The following is a 14,966-nucleotide window of genomic DNA, read 5'->3' as shown; positions in this document are numbered from 1 at the left end:
GGGGGGGGGGGGCAGGAACTCCAACAAGCCGTTTAGGACAGAGTGAATACACATACTATACAGAGATGCTGTATGAGAAACCAATGTGAGTTTGGAAAATTGCACAATATAAATGTATTCTAGTAGACCTCAACAATGGAATTATGATCAGCAGAAATGTCATGGGACCTTTAAGTCATCAGAGAAAAAGCTAAGAAACTGCTAGCGACAGACAAAGAGCTTTGGAGAAACAGTGTATATTGATGTGAAACTGCTTTATTCAGTGTTTTACTGGGCCCCTGTTCTTCTTTCTGGGGTTTTCCCTTTCACTTTTTGAACATAAAAGCATTTAAACATGCCATGGTAGAGAGGCTCAAAACACAACTATGAAATTGAAAATGAGCGAAATAGAGCCCCTTTACTCAGTTTTAAACACTGGGTCTATTTGTTTTGAACAGGGTTTCCATTAGATTAGAACATATATCGTGCGTTTTAATTGAATATCAAAGATCCGTCAACACGTTTTGTAAATACACTGAAGTTGTATGAAATGTTTTAACTGTGTGTCTGCAGGAGTTTGTGTTTGGCACTCTCACCGAATGGCTCAAGATCTACAACGTGTATCTGTACTGCGGGCTGTGGGTGCTGAACGGCCTGCTGCAGTCCGCTGTGTGGCCCTGCGTGGTGGCCGTCATGGGGAACTGGTTCGGCAAGGCGGAGTGCGTCTGTTTACTAAACCTGCATTTATCTGATATTTGTTCAAGAATTACATCTGGAACATCTGTCCAGCCTAAGCCAATGTCAATATGTTCCTGTATATTTCTGTTTTCCAGATAGATAGATGGATGGATAGATACTCTAGTGATATATTTTCTATTGTAATTTTGTATTTATTTGCTGTTAATTCAAATGTTTAGTTTTATTACATTTGTATCTTTTAAATATTTTTCACTCGTGTGTAATACTTAACAACAACACTGCTGCTGGGACAAAATGTAGGATGAATAAAGTATCTATCTATTTAGAAGTATCTAGCCTAGAGTTCCAGTCTCTCAAGTAGAGCTTTATGGTACACACAGAAACACATTACACAAAGGCATCCATTCACTGGTGCCGCTACCTAAACTTAGACGCCATTTAGACACACTTTACCTTCAGTAGTCCTTATTTGCTCAAACTTAAAGATAGCAAGTCACTGAGCTGTTCGTGGAGTTTAGTGCAATGGTTAAAGTGTAATGTAACCAGAGGCGTTTAAAAAAAAAACACTTGTACATATGTATTTCTAATTGAATCCATGATGTTGTCTTCCAGCCGTGGCTTTGTGTTTGGCCTGTGGAGCGCCTGTGCCTCTGTAGGAAACATACTGGGGGCTTTCCTGGCTTCTAGCGTGCTCAAGTATGGATACGAGGTAAGAAACACAATTGAAACCAGTAGCAGGTGCACAAATAAATAAATTCCACTGCCACACATTTAACAATGCCTATCCTCAGAAACCAGAAGTTAACACGATGTGCTGTGTGTTGCTGTGCTCAGTACGCCTTCTTGGTGACCTCGGTGGTGCAGTTTGCCGGTGGGGTGGTGGTGTTCTTCGGCCTGCTGACCTCCCCGAAAGAAGTCGGTAAGGACTGCGAGGAACATGTTAGAGCAACGTGTATTGTTAGTGTTCAAACATTACCAAAAAATGACGCTCCAGTGACCGTATTCTCGATGAAATTCCTCTTAATTCCGTTTTCACCTCACTTGATTTATCCCTCACTTGGTCTTTTGTTGCCTAAAACGATTGATCTTAGGCAATCTCCACATCCTGAGTGTGTGTATATGAGGGCCCTGAACCTATACGCGATTTATTTGGAAACGCATTTAAGATCTCGATTGACACCACTTGTGTGTGTGTGTGTCAGGTTTGAGCTTGGAGGCAGAGACTGGCCTGAGTCCGGTGGAGACGGACACGGACAGCCACCGGCCTCTGATGAGCGACGAAGAGGAGGAGGAGGACGCCGAGGTGGACGACAGACATTACCACTCGATTCAGGAGCCGGAGGATCCTCTGGCTGAGGCCCCTCTCCCCGTGACCTTCTGCCAGGCCTTCTGTCTGCCTGGAGTGCTGCCGGTGAGTAGACAACTCCCAACTAAAGGTTTTTTACAATAAGCTTTTAAACGAACAAGCTGTTGACTCTCCTGGTCTGTTTGTCCTGCAGTATTCCCTGGCGTATGCGTGTCTGAAGCTGGTCAACTACTCCTTCTTCTTCTGGCTCCCTTTCTACCTGACCAACAACTTTGGCTGGAAGGAGGCCGATTCTGACCGCCTGTCTGTGTGGTACGATGTCGGAGGAATCCTCGGTGAGCAGCAGGGGAATCTGCATTTTTCTGCCCATTGTTTATTTAATCGTTCAATAACAAATTTGAGTTTTTGAGATAAATATTCTTTACATTTATGGATGTAATGATGCTCCATTAGATTATTTGACACGTAGATAGCACACAATTGGACTAAATTAAACAAATGATGTAACTGGGTCCTTTCTTAAAAATGTATGACATTTTTATGACAAAGTAATTGGAGTGCCATTCGAAGTTTTATGGCGGGAAAGTCAGAGTCAATATCACCCAAAATGATTTAGCATTACAATAATACAAATGAATGTTTAAGTGGTTTTTGGGTTTCAAATATGAGTAAGATTCATAAAGGAAGCCGAAAACAGTGACTAGTCTACAGTATTACCGTTTGCTAACCTTAAGCAGAATTGTACAGGTCAAATCATTATTTTGAGTAAAATAATACCTCTGTCTCAGTTTATACATAAATGTCCGCAGAGTTTGAATGTCAGTTTCTCATTGTGTTTCTGTCTTTGTTTCAGGAGGGACGATTCAGGGTTTCATTTCTGACTTGATGGGCAAGAGATCCCCGGTTTTGGCCCTCAGTCTGGCGCTGGCGATGGCATCCCTGGTGGGATACAGCCGTGAGTACAGGGTTTACGAGTCGTTGACCAGCATGATTGTGTCAATACCACAATATCAGCCACAGTATGAGACTCTCTTTCTCACTCTCCGTCCTCCTCAGACTCACCTAATGACCAGGTAATAAACGCTGCGCTGTTGACAACTACGGGCTTCTTCATTGGCGGCCCATCTAATATGATCAGTTCGGCCATCTCTGCTGACCTGGGGAGGCAGGACGCTTTGAGGGGGAGTCAGAAGGCTTTGGCTACAGTCACCGGCATAGTGGACGGGACAGGAAGTATAGGAGCCGCTGCGGGACAGGTAAGCAAAAATACTACAGAATAAAGTGCATTAAATGACCAGGAAATGACCAGGTTCAATAACAGGCAAAGCTGTTCAATGTTGTTCCATCATGGCTTGTTAAGCCACATTTACCCTGCTGCTTCAGTCCATACCAAAAAAGAGCCAATATATTTAAAGTCATCGAATACATTTTTCTATCTCAATGTATTTGTACATTTTAATTGTCCATGTATCAAATAGTTCAGAATTGATTCAACATTTATTTATCCATCTTTATAACCATACGTTTTTTTTAGTTAATTTTTTTAGTTAAATACATTTAAAAATGTTTGTTTTGTAATGTATACACTGGAAAACCTTGCATTTCTCAATGTAGTTATTTTAACTACGGTCTTTGCCCATTTCAGTGAGTGTTATGGTATTTTCTATGGTTATTTTAAACTGTTTTTATTTATCTCATTTATTTGAGTTGTTAATGTTATTTCCTCCTACTAGCACACTCCTTGTTTTATATACATGTAATCTCTGTCATCCTGCAGTACCTGGTGTCGCTGATAGAGAGCAAGCTGGGCTGGATTCAAGTCTTCTACTTCTTCATCGCCATGGTGAGATAGTGTCCTCCTATCACAGCAGTCCTTTTAACTGAAGACATTTCCACAGTAGGGAAAGCACAGGTGTAGATGATAAGGGTCGGTAATGAACACAGCCATCGTTAGTATCGTTAGTAACACCTGTGCACTTCAAAGCAGAGCCATCGTTAGTATCGTTAGTAACACCTGTGCACTTCAAAGCAGAGCCATCGTTAATAACACCTGTGCTTTTCAAAATGTCGGTTGTTGAAAATGCCCATCCTACAGGTGTCTGTTTTTACAATATATTGGCATGAATATTTTTTTTTTTTGCCAATTCTTACTTACTATATTAATGTGACTTGTCTTTTTTTCCTTGGTCCTAAAGTACATTTTAATTTCGGGCTCATAAACCAATTAGTTTTGCCCATTTTTCATCACTTTTCTTTACTTTTCTTTACTGTGTGTCCTCTTGCAAACCCTTGTGTAACTTTCCTTTTATTTCCTGCTACAGACGGCGGGCAGCATTGTGTTCATCACTCCTTTGCTCCACAAAGAGGTGCGTGAGATGTGGAGAGAAAGACAAGCGCTGCGTCGCCAGCTGTGAACGCTCCATCGTCCTGTCAGCTGTAATGTTGCTACTCTTATCGAGTGACAACGCAGCTCACAAACTGCTCATTTTAGGTGAGTTTTGGGAGATGGAAAAAATTGGTGGGCTGTTGTTCCACACAGCCAGGACGGTTCACAGCCACAGGGCACAACACTGCAGTCTTATCCTGTCACTAGAAGCCTAAAAGTGTAAATGCTCAATTATTTTAGTGTGAAAAGAAAGATATGAAGTTTAAACTGAATGCTGGTTTTAAAAGAATATACTTTTAAAATGGACTTTGCCGTCCAATCTGCACCATCACACTACTACTGTACATATTTAAGGATTTAAATGGATGTAAAAATAAGATTGGAATTTTAGATAAGAAGCTCTTTAGTTAAGATCAAGCCCTCTGAGACTTTCAGTTGCCTGAAGAATGTGAATAATAATTGTAATGTATAAATTGATTGTCAGCTTTTGTAGATATGTATGATATTTTTGGTCCAGATGAATAATATTGCACTGTAGTCCAGTAACAAGTCTTAAAGATTTTTAATGAACCACTCAGACCTTAGCAGGGTTTTGGGAAGCTTTGATTTCTCTTGTGTACAGTTTTGTGTAATCAGGTTACTGTATAAGGGGACTGGTTCTCTCATTTCTCTTTATAATATATGTCAGTCAGGGATTGATATATGCTTATTCCTTTTTTAAGTTTCAGTGTCTCACGTCACACACAGTTGTTTTAAAAAACACTTTCACAAACACCCTTTTAACTGACAGAAACACAATTCTGTCGAAAAACCCACGTCTCACATTTAGTTTACAGTGTAGCATGCCTATTGCACATTTAGGTGTGAAGTGCATACTGACATTTTAGAAAAAACTCAATTTGTTTCTTGTGTGAAGTTGCACGTTTGTGAATCTGTGTTTGAACAGATTAATTACATTTTCAAGGTAAAATACTTTATGTCTAAGTTTGAGTGAGGAAATGTTCATGAAACACCAGCTTTATGTGAGTTAATGTCTTAGCAGTGTCAAAAACCAGCCTTCATTTTTAAGCAAGATGATTTTGGTTGAAATCTGTAAAAAAAGAGACTTTAATTTGTGATTTTATAGCGAACAGAAAAACCAAGTAGTTTGCTCCCCTGCTTATAACCACTTTAAGTGCTTTTAACATGTGGAGACGTTGACATCAGGGCTTCTTCGTGCCACCATCTGTGATGTGAGACGTGTTCCACGCACTAAACCAAGAGCCCCGGAGCTAAAAACGAGTCTCGACTTTGTGTAAAAGAATGTAAATTACACTATCTGTGGTGTCTTTTTGTTTTATCTTTATTTATGTGTACTTGTCGACTTTTAACCGATGTAAATGCAAATTTTCATTTTAAATAAATGCAAATTACATTTTGTAAATTGTGAGTAATGTATAAAATATGTCAGATAAAATACAAATGGGGGGATTTTTTAAATGAATTTAGTTCTATTGTTTTCTTTTAAGGTTTTTGGTATATTTCCAGGTAATTGACTGTGTGCAATGTCACTGCAGTCCACCAGGGGTCACTATAAGTGAATAAAGTGCTCTTAGTAATACATCCATGCCTAACAACTAAAACCAGAGTGGAAACAAAAACTTCGGACCAGCATTTTGTAGTTTATATGAATCTCATACATTCATTTTATTATTTAGAGCACGCTATATGAAATCGACACATTTGAAAGGCATTTTACAAAGCACCAACAACCCAGCAATACATCTTTACAATTATTATCAAAAAGGATATGATCCTACACAAATACACTTCTTACATGTTGAAAGGGAGCATAAACCAGCATTCAATTATAATACAATTATTACAAAAGTTGGATTATCATACATTCATGCATATACAAAAACAAATAATGCTACACTTCGATATAGCTGCGTCACGTGATTTTGAAAAGGGAAGTTTGCTTGGGCACAACGAGACACTAACTAACTTTATCGAAACAGGTTTTTTAATTTAGTTTTTCCACCAAACAGACTTAAGAAACACCAACAATGCTGCCAAAAATTCTCAATGTGAAAAAAGTACAACCTGTTCTCAGAGAACAGGTTGTACTTTTTTTAATTAACTTGTCAATAATGTTTTAAAGTAGTGCAAATATATAGGTCCAGAAGACACAATTAGTTATACCGCAAGCATAACTCATAAGTTAATATAGATTTTTTTTAAAGTTTCGTCTGGTGCACACACATTCTCTTACACACACAAACACACCGATACATTGACAAAGAAATCCTGTAAATTATCAAATCATTTCAAAAAGCCATGCTTGCTATTTTTAGATCTGGGAAACAGCGCCTTATAGGAGTAACAGATTTATGAACAACTGCTTTAATGACAGTCTTTGGCTGACTGAGGGGGGTTGATTCCTGACGGCGGACTGAGATAAACAAAAGAGTGTGTGAGTCGCGGCCACTTGACTGGCTGGGGAAATCCCTCGATCCATGAAGGGGTCTGAACACTTTCTGGGGAAGGTTCCCTTATTAAAGCTTTTCCCTTTCCCCCACTTGAATAGTCCTCTGCTTTATTTATGTGGGAGCAAAGGAAGGGAGAAACAACAATAGCTGCCTCCCCCCCTTCCTCCTCCTCCTCCTCCTGAGGAACCCTAGTTTCCTCAGCTCGGAGCGGGGCCCCTCTCTGACACACTGACTCTTTTACATGATGTGAAACCCTACACTAAGCGCTGAACCTCGACAGCTTTTACCACAACAAAATAATAGACCCCTCCTCCCCCCCCCCCCCCTGGTTTCTCTCTCTCTTTCGCCTGCAAACGAAAACAACCCCGAGCTGCATTGGTTTAGTTTTCTTTCATTTAAATGACATGTGTTTGTTTCACTGAATTCATGAGGTAGAATGGATTAATCCTGATTATGGCTTGTTTTCCATTAACAAATTAAAACGACTGTAGGAACACATCTTATCTAAAGACCAAGACTTGTTTGAGACCCTCGATGACCGATGAGCGACCTGTATAAATGTTTCTAATTTAATGGCACAGTAATTTGTCTTTGGTTTTATCTGCCTCAGCTGCCACAAACCTCAAGATTCACACCAAACCGAAACACTCATACACAATCAGATCTGTGTTTACACACGAGCACGTATAGAAGGGAACAGAGACAGAAAAGTGAAGCAGCTCCACTCTTCATAGGTTCCTTTGAGCTGCGACACACTGATAAAATGCTACATTATTACACGCATGAAGCTGACTAAAGTTATAGGTGTGTTTTGGTCTGCTGCCATAAGATTTGACCAGCCCATTATGCAACAATGCAAAGCAGAAAGCTAATATGATTAGCAGTTATTATGTTGTTAAATATAAACGGCCAGTATTAGTAAGTGGCAACAACTCATAACTTTTTTGGGCACTAATGGCACAGGATTCCACAAACTCCGAACACTAGGATGGGTCAAATGCAGAGAAAACATTTTGTTACATAGTAAGTAGGCCTACTGTGTAATGACAATAAAAGTAAAAAAAAAATTAAAAAAAAACCTTGTCTAATCTCATTTAATGCATTGCATGTCTATTTTTTTGTTTCTACGTTTTTTTTTTTTTTTTTACAATTTAGCATTGTGAATAATAAATAAATAATCAAATAGCTATTTAAGTCACTGTTGTACAGCGACGGCCGCATTAGCTCATAGCTAAACCTCCAGCGCTGACCTTTGCCCTGCAGCTAATCACAGTCGAGCTGCCAGATTTTGAGCCCTGGGTGAGATTTTGACCCCTGGCTCGACTCGTGCTATCGCAGCCCCGGGGTGAGACTGAAAGGCTAAGTGTGGCACGAGGCCAGGAATAGTAACTCGGCTAATCAAAACCTCTTATGACTTTTAGCAAGAGCGAGAAAAAGGTCAAGGACTGAGGTCAAAATCCAAGGCCCATTCAGAAGAAAATGAACCTCTCAATACTAGAGCCTGTGTTATGTTGTTAAGAGTGCATTCAAATAAGTTTCACAGTTTAAAGATGAGGAAAACAGTATACAGAATACATAAAACATTTATAATTATCTACAAAACCGTCTGAGCTTGATGAACTATAAAAATGGTAGCTTCCTTTTGCTGAAATCTAAGGTATATGTTGTCAGAGAAGTTTTAAAGCCCCCGCTGAATGAGCTTGTGAACAGTCAGTCACAAATTGCTACATAAATATACATATGATGTGACACATCAATGTGAGGTGACCTGTAGACGGATGTCGACCACTAGGTGATCGTCCATCGGTTTGATGTGTGCTTTTCTACTGCCGAGAAGAACCTTTGTAATGCAGGAACTTCGTCTTCTTCACTTTGAAGAAATCTGTAGAGGGAAAGAAAACAATGCAAAGTCAGCGGAAATAGATTTGCTGCATTGCAAAAAAATCTGCTGCTTGTCACTTTGCATAATGCCAAGGAACAGTTGGACTTCAACTCTTGGCAAGAAAAAGAGTAAGCATACCACAAATTGCGATTGCTTTATTTAAAGCATTTGGTGGACTAACCTGTGATGGTAGACTGTCTCCGTTTTCTTTGCCGTTGGATCCGGTAGTACTCCCTTGTGGACACCTCCGGATACTCGTCCCCACACCCGGACGAGCTGCTGGACCCCGGGGACGCCTCGCTTGACGAAGACAATGTCCGTATTTTCCCCACCGACCTAACCGTGCAGCCGTGGTAAAACACCGGCACGTCCTGGTACCTGAGCGACTCCCACTGGATGGTGGACTCCTCTCCCGGCATATCGCTCTGGAAATTGAAGTTCCAGCGCTTGTTTGCCACCTCCAAGTTAACCGAGAGCAGCTGCTGGAAGTCCTGCTGCAGCTGCTGGTGGTCCACGGGCCCGAAGAGGTTCCTCCGTGACGGCCCCATCTTTAATGTCAAGTCTTCAATGCCCCCCAGGCGTGAAAGTCCTGTGTTAGATGCTGGTCCTGCTGATGGTGTTGATGGAGAGTCCATCGTCATGTCCCTGCATGAGAGGAAGGTCAGAGGTTGAGTGTGAGGCCTGCAGAGTTTTATTGCGGTGTGATCTGGTTTTTTTTACTGGCAAAGATTACTTCCAAACACACAAGCTATTAATTGCCCAAACCCCTACTCAGTTCCCCCCCCCCGACACACCAGCCCTCTTGTGTTTTATGTGATCAAATACACATGTGCCCTAACCTGCTGAGTAATTACTCCTCCAGCAACAGGTAACTGAACCAACACCAAATAAATCTCCAGCAGAATCCACTGCCCTGCCGTGTCAGAGGACCTGATTCTCCACCTGCTCTGGTGTCGGCCAGTCAAAGGTCCACCGTTAAGGTCTGCAGGTCACACACAAAAAAAATATGGGCTTCGTGTGAGGAATGTTTCCCACATTCCCCAGCAGCTATCTGCATCTAGAATTCAATTAGAGCCATGCTTTCTCTTCAGAGCTGGATTTTTAGCATGCTTTACCAGCTTGGTCTTATAACACCTACAGCCTATCGTGAGTTTTTCATGTAGGTGGAAGATAACCACATCCCTCTGTGCGTCAGTACTTCTATCAGCTGTGCGTAGGCCGTAAATGAAGATATGTGTTGTATGGGATGGGCTTTAGGGCTGAGAGAGATATGGTTCTGCTGCTGATAGATTACACTATGTAAGGCGTAAAATGTGTATTTTCCTGATAGTAATTGTTGCATACTACTGGTCCAGATTTCTGAACAAAAATGCTTTTTTTTCCACTCAAAGACCATCGGACCATTTGCTCAATCATTGTAGTAAAACATTTCAGTTGATATTGACAATTATATGGTTCATAGATAGACTGTATGTGCATTCACCTCAATATATTTCCATCTCATCAAATCTGCACAAAGTAACTTGTGGATAAGGAAAGTGGGATGCTAAAGGAGGGTCCCATTGTGGGTTAAATCAGCCCTGCACCAAATATATATTTTACAGAAATACAAATAATTGGAAAGCCTTTGTTGGCTTGCTTAACTAAGTACAAAAAAAGCGTTGGATAAGTGTTTGACACCAACAAAATACAGCTCTAAAGCACTTTCACAAGTCAAACAGCCTGTCATTTTACCATGTCTTATACTTGTTCAACCTGTTAAAAACCATGTATTGGAAAGGTTGGAAACCACAGAGGGCGACAAATTCACACATTTACTTAATGCGTACTACTGTAATTACTACTAATGATACATGTAAACCGTACAGCTTCATTTTTCTCATTTATATATTCTTTACACATGGATAAATAGGAAAAAATACTTGATGTAGCAACACAAAACCAAAACCACAAGTGTTTTCTTGTAACTACAGGGCTGCTCTCTCCGCGTGAAAGTTGTTGTTTGTGTCGAAAAAGGAGTGGGCGCGGTTTGGAGATCAGGTTAGTGCTCGGTGTCCCAGATTACAGAAAAACAACATTTTAAATGCACCAACTATTTCTGCAGCCACAAAGTATTATGGTGCAATATTGAACAAAATACCACCGGATATTTCACTTAAAGGCTTTGTAATGTGACTCAACTGTCGAGAAATATCTTGGTGACGCAGTTAGATTCACTGCTGCGGATGTGGCTCAATGAGCGACTGACACCCTGCATCCCAACACACAGAACATCAACAAAATAATGATTTAAATATAACCAGTAACAAAGCATTAAAAAACGTTAACACGAGCATTGGCTACCCAAATTGGGTACTAACGTCTGCCAAAGCGTTTAAAATCTACCAAAACCGCATACATTTTGGGTCAAATGTATCAATAAAAAATGAACCTAAAGAAGAATACGTAAAAGAATAATGTAACGTAAGAAAAAAGCCGTATATTCCGTCTTACCATCCGCGTCAATATCTTAAAGTATTACAAATGTGTAGCCTACTAACGACTGCCAAAGCGGTACCGTTAAAGTCTACTAAAGCTACAACAATTTTTGTTCAAATGTATACATAACAAATACAAAATAGACCCAAATAAGAATGAGTGAAAGATTAATGTAATATAAAGTCAATAAAACGTACATTACCGTCTCAAAGTATTAAAATGTGTACTAAAGACTGCCAAAGCGGTTAAAATCTACTAAAACTACACACTTTTCAGTTCAAATTAATCTCTCACAAATACAAAATAAACCCAAATAAGAATAATGTAACATAAAGTCAATAAAACGTACCGTCTCAAAAATATTGACATTGACAACGACTGCTATAGCGGTTAAGAACAACTAAAACTCCATACATTTTAGTTCAAATCTTTATATAACAAGTGCAAAATAAACCCAAAGTCGAATACATGAAAGAATAACGTAACACAAAAACAAGGAAGCGTAAAATTCCCTCTTACCATTCGCGTCAGTATTCAATAGTTTCGTCCACAAACTCGTCACAGTTTATCCAGAGGAATGAGATGTATTTTCTGACAGCTCCGTGAAAACAGTCACGTTGAAGGGTTTTAGAGCCACTGCCCACGGGAGGGTCCTCCTTCTTGTCGTGTTATCTAATACTTGTCTGTACTGTAGAGACCGCAGGGACGTCCTACTACTGGAGCAGTTAGTCACGTGGTATCCCTTTTTAAAAACAGTCAGCACGCACATGTAAACAACACGATAACCGAACACAAGATACAATACTGAGCATTGATGCAAAACAAAGGAGGAGTATTTAAACAGAAAAAAAGCCTTGCATTCAAAATGTTACTCAAGTAAAAGTATTAGCATTAATACTTAAAGAACCAGAACTCGTTATAAATGCAGATTGGCCCGTTTCAGAATAATATGTATGTATTATATGTTTTAGTAGGCTATTTTTTATGCATTATTGTGTTGTATCAATTATGGTAAAGTGTGGTGACTTATTTTAATCACTTTGTATACTGCTTTTGAATGTTAATCCAGGTGTAACTAATCTTATACATTTTGTTTATATTTCACATTATTAATCCAAATTTACAAAGCAACTAAAGGTATTAAATAAATGTAGTGGACAAATAAAGTGCAAGACAGTACACAATTGTACATAAGTAGTGTACTTGAGTAAATGTACTTAGAGTAGTCACTTCCCACCACTGGGTGTAAAGAACATTTACTGTACATTTAATTTTGAGAGACTTGTACTTAAATTGAGTATTTCCACTTTTTGATGCTTTCTACACCCACAATTCAGAGGTTAATAGTGTAGGCCTACTTATACTCCACTACATTTATTTAACTACTTTAGCTTCAGTCAAAATACTCCAGTACAGTTATTACAAGTAAAAGTTTTGCATTCAAAATTGTACTTGAGTACACATTTTTATAAGCAAAATATACTTAAAGTATCAAAATTAACTACTTTTACTTGAGGAACATTTTGAACGCAGGACTTTTACTTGTAGCAGAGTATTCCTACACTCTGCTTCTACTTTTACTTAAGTACAAGATCTGTGTACTTCTCCCACCTCTGAAAAACAGCTGGTTAAATTGAGGCTATACAAATGTAATTATGATTGTTAATAGTTTCTTACCCTGGTATAGTAATGCCCTGTTTTCCTCCTGCTCTCAACCTGTTCCTCCTGCACTCTGTTTCCTCACTTCTCCTTCAGAGCGAGAAGTAGCCTAGGTCAAAGGTCATGGCAATAGTGGGCATTTCTCCTTCTAAGTGTGACACATTCTCGTGTTGTGCTTGCATCACGTTGAAATGCAATGTGCGCTTTGTTTCAACCATGGTTACGACATTCCCATTTGGATGTATAGGCTACTTAGGTATTTGAGGTGGAAGAAACACTCAGACTTGACCATTAGTTTGACTGTAGAATAAGTGAAGAGAAAACACTGCCAATCCCCCCAATACTTGATTCAAAGTTTATGACTTCTTGACCCTCATTAGTTAATTTTGAGTCTAAATTGACTAATGCCCTGTAATTACAAATACAGAAAGCCAAATGTAAAACTAAATTTGTTTTAACTGCACAAAAAGAGACTACAACTTCTGTCATTTTACAGTATGGCAGTACTATATAAAAGACATTAGCCGCTTTCACACCAAGTAGGTACCACTTTGATCAGTTCACAGTACAACTTTTGCTGTGATAATAACACTATGAATGATGTAAACATTTTAATACAGTCTTTTAATCAGCATTGCTCCACGTTGCTGGACAAAGTGGCACCGCTAAAGGATAGGAGAGCTATCTGCAACACTTCTCCATGGATAACAGAAGCTGTCTGCTGCCTGAGGCGGAAGTGTCGCAGGACAGAACGACTATGGAAAACCACTGGGCTGGAAGTGCATCGCCTATATCTCAAAGATCTAAGATATTATTTTAATGCATTAGTAAAAGAAGCCCGGACTGCTTACTTTGCTACGTTAATTTCTTCAACAACAAAAAAATCCCAAGATGCTATTTGACACAATTAATAACATTGTTTCACCACCCACTATCTACATTACCATGTCTTTCGAAAGGCTGACTGCAATTATGATGATGACTGCCTTATCTTATTTGTAGATAAGGTAGCATCAATTAGGTCCAGTATTCATCCTGGGACTTCATTGCCCAACTCTAGCCCCTCTCCATCCCATTCTGTTCTTGGCTCCTTCCAACCTATCAACTCACAAGACCTGATGGATTTGATTAGGAGAATGAAGCCATCTTCCTGCCCTCTGGATGTAATACCAACTTCCCCATTTTTAAAAGTTTTACCAACCATTGGCAGTGCTGTATCAGCCATTCTTAATACTTCCTTGTCTACAGGATGGTTCTCTTCCTATTTTAAGCATCCCACTATTCAGCCCATATTGTCACGATTCTCATGTTAGGTCACGTTTATAGTTTTGTAGGTTTGGGTGTTTTTGCTATTTTCCATGTCATGTTTTCCTTTGGGTTATTGTCTGGTCCTTTTCCCTGTGTTTTCCTCTTGTCATTAGTTTCCCTGGTGTGTCTAATTGTCTGATTATGTTCACCTGGGCCCCTGTGTTTTCTCCTCCCTCCTCACCTGTGTCTTGTTGTGTGATTGAGTCTTGTGTGTATTTAAGTTCTGGGTTGTCTGTCTGTCTTGGTCGGTTCGTCTTGTTCCCTGACTAGTTCTGCGGTGAGTGTTCTGTTTTGTCATTGTCTATATATATATATATCATAGCCTTGAAATAAAGGAAGTTTCAGTTTATATCTGCATTTGGGTCCTGCTTGTTTCACAAACCGTGACACATATTGAAGAAAACTAACTCAGATCTGCTCGTGAACTACAGGCCTATATCAAAACTACCCTTTCTGTCAAAAGTTCAGGTTGTGGCTAACCAACTCAATGCTGCATTGGAGAGGCACAATATTTATGATAAGTTCCAGTCGGGGTTTCGGAAAAAGCACTCCACTGAAACAGCCCTCCTGAGGGTTTCTAACGACATCCTGATGGCTTCTGATGTGGGTGATTGCTCTGTGTTAGTACTTATTGACCTAAGTTCTGCGTTTGAAACTGTAGACCACCATATCCTGATCAAGAGGTTACGTGGGTGTCATAGCACTAGACTGGTTTGCATCATATCTTGCTGACAGAAGTTTCACCGTCTCGATTGGAGACTTTGTGTCAGACTCCTCTCCACTGTCCTGTGGTGTCCC

General features: G+C 39.7%; 2 protein-coding genes and 1 long non-coding RNA gene across 4 annotated transcripts in view; 1 reads left to right on the top strand and 2 right to left on the bottom strand.

Annotated features, from left to right (window-relative positions):
- The window catches only part of slc37a3 (solute carrier family 37 member 3), a 12,029-nt gene extending 4,323 nt beyond the window's left edge, over positions 1-7,706 (top strand). The window contains exons 6-14 of the mRNA XM_010793474.1: positions 553-698; positions 1,291-1,387; positions 1,513-1,597; positions 1,881-2,089; positions 2,178-2,319; positions 2,838-2,939; positions 3,041-3,240; positions 3,762-3,827; positions 4,306-7,706. Coding sequence (XP_010791776.1) covers positions 553-698; positions 1,291-1,387; positions 1,513-1,597; positions 1,881-2,089; positions 2,178-2,319; positions 2,838-2,939; positions 3,041-3,240; positions 3,762-3,827; positions 4,306-4,398 — 1,140 coding nt within the window. The 3' untranslated portion in view covers positions 4,399-7,706. The remainder of the gene's footprint in view (positions 1-552; positions 699-1,290; positions 1,388-1,512; positions 1,598-1,880; positions 2,090-2,177; positions 2,320-2,837; positions 2,940-3,040; positions 3,241-3,761; positions 3,828-4,305) is intronic.
- Positions 2,334-4,313, bottom strand: LOC104964631 (uncharacterized). The gene is made up of 3 exons (XR_800445.1): positions 3,765-4,313; positions 3,047-3,229; positions 2,334-2,923 (listed from the first exon to the last, which is right to left on the bottom strand). It is a non-coding gene; the product is annotated as an uncharacterized lncRNA (long non-coding RNA).
- cdkn1d (cyclin-dependent kinase inhibitor 1D) lies at positions 7,128-11,889 on the bottom strand. Of its 2 annotated transcripts, XM_010793494.1 has the most exons (4): positions 11,721-11,884; positions 9,563-9,705; positions 8,905-9,368; positions 7,128-8,723 (listed from the first exon to the last, which is right to left on the bottom strand). In XM_010793494.1, the coding sequence occupies exons 3-4, from the start codon at positions 9,362-9,364 to the stop codon at positions 8,665-8,667; spliced, it is 519 nt and encodes a 172-aa protein (XP_010791796.1). In that variant the 5' UTR covers positions 9,365-9,368; positions 9,563-9,705; positions 11,721-11,884; the 3' UTR covers positions 7,128-8,664. The 2 variants fall into 2 exon arrangements, with proteins under 2 accessions (XP_010791796.1, XP_010791788.1); XM_010793486.1 differs by lacking the exon at positions 9,563-9,705 and having other exon boundaries at positions 11,721-11,889.
- Between the last annotated feature and the right edge of the window lie 3,077 nt (positions 11,890-14,966).

The sequence above is a fragment of the Notothenia coriiceps genome, unplaced genomic scaffold (assembly GCF_000735185.1).
Source record: "Notothenia coriiceps isolate Sejong01 unplaced genomic scaffold, NC01 NC01_scaffold00001922, whole genome shotgun sequence".
In the NCBI taxonomy this organism is placed as follows: Eukaryota; Metazoa; Chordata; class Actinopteri; order Perciformes; family Nototheniidae; genus Notothenia; species Notothenia coriiceps.
This window is presented reverse-complemented; position numbering and strand designations above follow the sequence as displayed.